Source organism: Gekko japonicus, unplaced genomic scaffold (genome assembly GCF_001447785.1).
Source record: "Gekko japonicus isolate JY-2015 unplaced genomic scaffold, Gekko_japonicus_V1.1 scaffold2863, whole genome shotgun sequence".
Classification (NCBI taxonomy): Eukaryota; Metazoa; Chordata; class Lepidosauria; order Squamata; family Gekkonidae; genus Gekko; species Gekko japonicus.
Genome location: NW_015162038.1, coordinates 108458 through 115186, shown reverse-complemented (window position 1 = coordinate 115186; position 6729 = coordinate 108458). Strand labels below are relative to the sequence as shown.

The window sequence follows — 6729 nt, the reverse complement described above, 5'->3', positions numbered from 1 at the left end:
CTGAAGATGGTATCCCTGTGTTGAACTCTGCCCTTTCTGCCTGTAAGACACTGCATACTGTTCTAGTCACTACACTGCACCTCCAAATAGATTTTATAGCACTGGAAAATGTGCAGAAAAGGGCAACGAAAATGATTAAGGCAATGGAACACCTTCCCTGTGAAGAAAGGTTAAAGAGGTTAGGGCTCTTTAGCTTGGAGAAACAATGACTGAGGGGTGACATGATAGAGGTTGACAGAATTATGCATCAGATAGAGAAGGTAGAGAAAGAAGAAGTACTTTGTAAGCAGTAAGCTTAGAAACAAATAAAAGGAAGTACTTCCTCACCGAAAGAGTCATTAGCACATGAAATTCAGTGCTGCAAGAAGTGGTGGCAGCTACAAGCATAGACAGCTTTCAAGAGGGGACTGACTAAACATATGGAGCAGAGAGGTCCATCAGTGGCCATTAGTCACAAGGTACAGATGGAACACTATGTCTGGGGCAGTGATGCTCTGTATTCTTGGTGCTTGGGGAGGCAACAGTGGGAGGGTTTCTGGAGTTCTGGCCCGGCTGGTGGACCTCCTGATGACACCTGGTTTTGGGCCACTGAGTGCCACAGAGTGTTGGACTAGAGGGGTCACTGGCCTGATCCAACATGGCTTCTCTCATGTTCAATTATGGTCCAAGGAGAAAAGGTGACAGTACAGAGGAGAATTAATTTGGTTGTCTGCACATTTCTCCTTATATCTCTGCGAAGAAAAGGGCTGGAGACGTTTTAAACAAACGCTGGAAATTCAAAAATGGGGATATGCCATGTTGCTCCAGTGGTATTGCCCTCAAATAGTGTTGGGGGTGGTGACCAGATTTCACAGCTGTAACCACAGAATGCTCTGGTTTGCCCTGGTTTCCCTAAGGTTGTTCCAAGTTCCCTCCCTGAATGTTTCATTTTTAAAAGTACCTTGGCCACCTATGGCTCCAGAGCCAAATATGGCACAACATGGAACCAAATAAAGAAAATGAAATCTTTAAGTCAAGGCATATTGAAGGGGTGGGATTCAGAATTACCAATACATAAATGGAAGAACAGGCAGAGATTCTCATGGGACTAAAGGGCTTCTTAGAGATCCTTTAAAAAGGTAAAGGTTCCCTTGCTCGAAAGCCAGTCGAATCTGACTCTAGGGTTGCGGTGCTCATCTCCGTTTCAAAGCCGAAGAGCCAGTGCTGTCCGAAGACGTTTCCGTGGTCACGTGGCCAGCATGACTAAACACCAAGGCGCACGGAACGCTGTTACCTTCCCACCAAAGTGGTACCTATTTATCTACTTGCAATTTCTTGCTTTCGAACTGCTAGGTTGGCAGGAGCTGGAACTAGAGATGGGAGCTCACTCCATCATGCGGCACCCGGGTCTCAAACTGCTGAACTACTGACCTTCCACAGCCCGCAGTTCAGCGTCTTAACCACTTGAGCCACCGCGGGAAATAATAGAGGTGAATAATTGCCAGTAATCCAGATGTGACCCATACACAGATTTGTACCAGTGCACTAAAAGCACTGCGCTGGGTGCTCCTGTGTATATTTATTAGTTACTGTGAGATCTCAGGTATGCCACTTTGTAATAAAGGATTCGCAACAAGTGTTAGGGCTGTGGAAATTTTATGGGTTATTAATCCACATGGTTAATTATCAGTCAAGCGGTATAGGTTCTTGCTCTGAATTTTGACACAATCTGGCTCTTTCATTACAAACAGTTGCAGTCCTCTGAGGAAGATCTAAGGAAAAATATACATGGGGGTATGCAACCTTGGCCTAAGTGCCCTAAAAACTTGCCAGCGAATGTGCCTATCTGTGTTGCTTTACTTTTCCCAGGAGAATGAACATCAACTGTTAATTTGCCTGGGTGAAAGTAAAAAAAGAGAATTGTTGAGATGACAGCAAAGTCTGCTCCCTGGTCTTTGGTGAGTCTGGTCACAGAGAACCAAGCTTGCTCATATCCATGTAGCTCAGTCACGCCAGGGCTCCTTTCAGTTCCTCAGTGGCTGTGGGTACTTGAACCCAGGTCTCCCAGATCCTAGTCCAAGACTCTCACCCCTATGCCATGCCAGATGGGTTCAAAGAGTGAAACTCTGATGCAATCTTCATTATATTGATCATTACTGACTCACATTTCTAGCCTGTTCCAACTTGGGCGTAGGAATGTGTAGCGATAAATGACCCCGTATCCTCCCCCCCTCCCATTAATAGCCTAGAATCAAGAATAAACGTATTGTTAAAAACTGAAACACTGGCCCTGGCCACAAGCACGTATGCACATTTAAAAAAAAACATTTTGTTTTCGCCTCCTGCCACAATGAAGCAACAAGAATTGCAGAAGTCCCATAGTGACAGGCACATGCATACCGTGCTGTTTCTGCCTCTTGAGGTAAGAGACGCAAAAGCCACAAAACCAGAACAACCGGCTCCTGTTATGAGAAACGCCAGCAGGAAACTCCTACCTTATCAGGAAATTCGCTTGGCTTTGGTTCAGAAGACCGGAGGGCTGCGCGCCTCTTCTGTCGTGTGCCCGTCTTATGCCCATGGCACTTAGATGGATGAGGGATTGTGGAAGGCTTTTTACACACTCAGATACTGAGTGGTCTCCACATGCTGCGGCAAGAACAAAGAGGCCACACTGACTCCTCCATCTGTGCAAAGGGTATAGCTGAAGAACGTCAGGGCAGGAATCTGGAGACATCCAAAACCTATTCAGCCGGATTGGAAGAAAGCTAGATTTGCTTCACATCTGATTTTGCTGGGCTATTAATGAAGGAAATTTGCATCTTCTGGGCCTTGTGCTCCCTGGTGGGTAAGTAACCAGCCTCAGGCCCCTCTTTTCCACCCCTCCCCCCCCAAAAAAAAAGGTTTCTCAGAACTATTGCAAGAATTCCTCAGGCAAGCGACTGTCAATTCTGTTGTCAGGTCTTGTTCACATCTGTTTCAAGGCTGTGCATAGCGGTGTTGTGATGTTGTTGGTATAGCCTTAGCTGTTTCCTTTGGATACATTTTTATCCTATCCTTATTTTCCCTTCTCTTCTATTTAATCCTCAAAACAACCTTGTGAGGTAGGTTAAGCGGAGACAGGGAAACTGGCTCAGGGTTACCCCGCGAGCTTTATCGCAGAGTGGGGGATCTGAACCAAGGTTTCCCCAATACTAGTCCACTGCACTAACCATGGCACCACACTGCTTTCAGCCATCGAGCCATTTTTTTAAATTCTGCCTTTCCTCCCTCAGAGTGGCTCCATTTTGTCCTCATAACAACCCTGTGAGGTAGGTGAGAGAGAGCAACAGTGATTGTCCTAAGGCCCTGCAGCTAGCTTTAAGACTGAGTGGGAATTTGCACCTGGTTTTCCCTGGTCCTAATCCAATATTCTAAGCACTAAACTATCCTAGATCTATGTTCTATGGACCGCTGAGGTGTCCCCCTCCTCCCAGGCCAATCCCCTCAAAGGCCTGGTAAGCTGGGTCCAGCGCTCAGCTCAGACGTCCTGCTCCTTTAATAGACGCTTGAAGCAGGCAGTTGAAAACTTTTAATGGCATGAAGTTCAATCACACCACTTACAGATAGAGTTGCCAACTCTGGGTTGGGAAATTCCTGGAGATTTTGGGGTACGGCCAGGGGATGTACCCTACCATGTTATAATGCTGTAGACTGCGTACTCCAAAGCAACTATTTTCTTCAGGAAAAATCTGGAGATCAATTGTAATTAGGGCTGCCAAGTGGGGGCGGGTGACGGGTAAACCCCCGCTTTGGAGGCCTGATTTCCACCGCCGTGGAATCGGGCCCCGGGGGGAACCCCGCCCCCCGAAGCGCGGCGTGGGTGCGTCACAGGAAGTGACGCAACCACATAGAGCACGTTGGGGGCGTGGCCCCAATCGTTGGAGGGAAAACTCTATGGTTTCCCCTCCAACGATTGGAGCCACGCCCCCAACGTGCTCTACGTCGTGCGTCACTTCCTGTGACGTTCTGACGGCGCGCACACGCACGCATACCACAGCAGCTCCTGGACCAAAAGAACGCTCCCCCGCCGGTGAGTAGACAACGACTTGGCAACCCTAATTGTAATTCCAGGAGATCTCCAGGTCCCAAGCCTATCTGCAGATCAGACTGCTACTAAAAGGGACATCAAGAAGGACTAGTTAGGGTTGCTAACATTCAGGAGAGGCCTGGGGACCTCTCAGAACTACGACTGATCTCCAGACTACAGAGATCAGGTTCCCCTGGAGAAAATGGCTGCTTTGGAGGGTGGACCCTAAGGCATTATACCCTGCTGAAGACCCTCCCCAGGCTGCACCCCCAAATCTCCAGGAATTTTCCAAACCAAAGTTTTATTTATTAATTCATTAATTGCATTTATGAATTGCCCAGTGCAATGTACAAAAGCCATCAGACAAAAACAAGTTAAAACCAGGTAAAACATTAATAAAACTTTTCAACAATCAGATGGTGAATAATTAATCAGTCCCAATTCCAACTGCCAGCTACTTCATGGACGGGGGGGAGAGGGCAAGGTAGATGTAAACAACAGGGAAGGGTGCCAGCCAAGATGGAACCGTCGCTGTCCTCAACCAAAAGCTTGGGGGAACATCTCTGCCTTGCAGGCCCTGTGGAATGGCATCAGATCCCACAAGGCCCTGATGGTATTTGGCAGAGAGTTCCACCAGGTTGTGGCCAGGACCGAAAAGGCCTGGACCCTGGGGACCACCAGCAGATTGCTGCCTAAGGAGTGCAATGCTCTTCTGAGGACATAATGGAGGAGACTGTCCCATAGGTACATCGGTCCCTGACTTCTGACTCTCACTGGGTGTATATGTGCCGTCCATGATGGTCCCATCAGGACTCGCGCCTCTGCATTCTGGACCAGTTGGAGCTTCCAGATCAGTCTCAAGGGCAGGCCAGCATAGAGCGAGTTGCAATAGTCTAATCTGGAGGTGACCATTGCATGGATTACCATGGCCAGATCAGGGTGTGACAGGATAGGGGCCAGTTGCCAAGCCTGGTATAGATGAAAAAACATCAGTTTGGCATAGGCTTGCCAAGTCCCCCCAGGGGGCCCATTCCCCACTGCCAGTGGATCGGGCCCCGGGGGGAATCCCACCCCCACGTGCACATCACCAGGAAGTGATGTGACGACGCCAGGCACGCTGGGGGCGGGGCCACGACCATCCGAGGGAAAACTCTATGGTCATGGCCCCGCCCCCAGCGTGCCCAGTGTCGTCACATCACTTCCTGGTGATGTGCATGCGGTGCGTGCGCGCACTCAAGCCGCAAGCCGGGAGTCCCCTGCTGTGGCGATTTTTTCACTTGGCAACCCTGGTTTGGCAGTCTGTGTGACTTGGGCCAACCATATTTAAGGAAGGATCCAAAACCACTCCCAAGCTCCTGACGGATCGTGCTGGTGTCTGTGACACTCCGTCAAGAGCTGGTAACTTCTGCCACGGCCCCCAACCCCGAAGCCACCCCCTGCCACAGAACCTCCATCTCAGTTGGATTCAATTTCAACCTACTCTGTTTCAACCACTCAACCACGGCCTCCAAACTCACAGCCAGATGATGTGGGGCGGCATCCAGGTGGCCATCCAATAACAGATACAGCTGGGTGTCGCCAGCATACTGGTAACACCCAAGCCTGAAACTCCATACCATCTGGGCAAGGGGACGCATATAGCTGTTAAACAACATCAGAGGGAGAAGTGCCCCCTGAGGGACCCCACATATTAAAGAGTATCTAGCCAACACATTCTTGCCCAGTGCCATCCTTTGTTCCCAACCATGGGAAAATTGAAGGGGCAATCCCTGAACTCGGTGAGGCGGTGGGTCAAAAGATCGTAATCATCTGTGTTGAATGCTGCCATTAGATCTAACAAGAAGCAGGACCCGTGATACTCGTGGGGGAGGGAGTATTCCCCAGTATTCCTCACTGAGGAGGAGGAGGCAGCGGCCGCAGGTGAGCCCAGTACAAGGCGGCAAGCCCTGCCCGGGTCCCAGCCACCCACTCATGCTTCTCCCCTCCCCGGCCAGCAGCAATGGCAGCGAGCCCTGCATGGCTCCCCGCCACCCGCCCGCCAAGACTTCTCCCACACACCCCAGCAGCAACAGCGGCGAGCCCTGCACAACAGCAGTGAGCCCTGCTCGGATCCCTGGCTCCCTCGCAGCTGCTAGCAGCAAGCTCCACCACAGTTCCAAATGGCAAGTCCATTCTCCATGCATCTGCGAGAACGCAGTTTCATTGGGGGGGGGGAATTTCCCCGTATATTTTTTAAACATGTCAGATTTTTCTGCATACCTAAGTAATGCCTCAAGTGTGCAGGAATTTCTGTTGAGCCTCCATGTGCCCCCAATTTGTGGAAATAAGTATCCACATGCACTGGTGACCCATGGCTCTTAGTATATAGACAAGGAAGGGGACCCGCGAAAATTGTGGGGGGAGGAGCGGGGGAGCTCCACACAGAGCAGGCGGAGGAGGAAGAAGCAGGTAAGCTTCCCCCCCAACCCGTCAGTTCCCCCGTCTCCTCCACCACCACCCTCCACTACCACCCCTGGCTTGCCGCCCCCCCAGTCTCTTTCTCTTCCCCCCCGGCTCCCCAGTCTCTCTCTTCCCCCCCTGGCTCCGAAGCGAGGCTCGCGCAGCTTGCAGCCGCCGGGCCTCGGCAGTCTCTCTCTTCCCCCCCCCCCGCCCCCCCGCGCCGCGGCGGCCCCTCCCCCCCCCCT

General features: G+C 50.8%; 1 protein-coding gene across 1 annotated transcript in view; it reads left to right on the top strand.

Annotated features, from left to right (window-relative positions):
• Positions 1-2552: 2552 nt before the first annotated feature.
• Positions 2553-6729, top strand: part of IL22RA1 (interleukin 22 receptor subunit alpha 1) — a 25768-nt gene continuing 21591 nt past the window's right edge. The window contains exon 1 of the mRNA XM_015405577.1: positions 2553-2824. Within this exon, the coding sequence (XP_015261063.1) occupies positions 2782-2824 (43 nt within the window). The 5' untranslated portion in view covers positions 2553-2781. The remainder of the gene's footprint in view (positions 2825-6729) is intronic.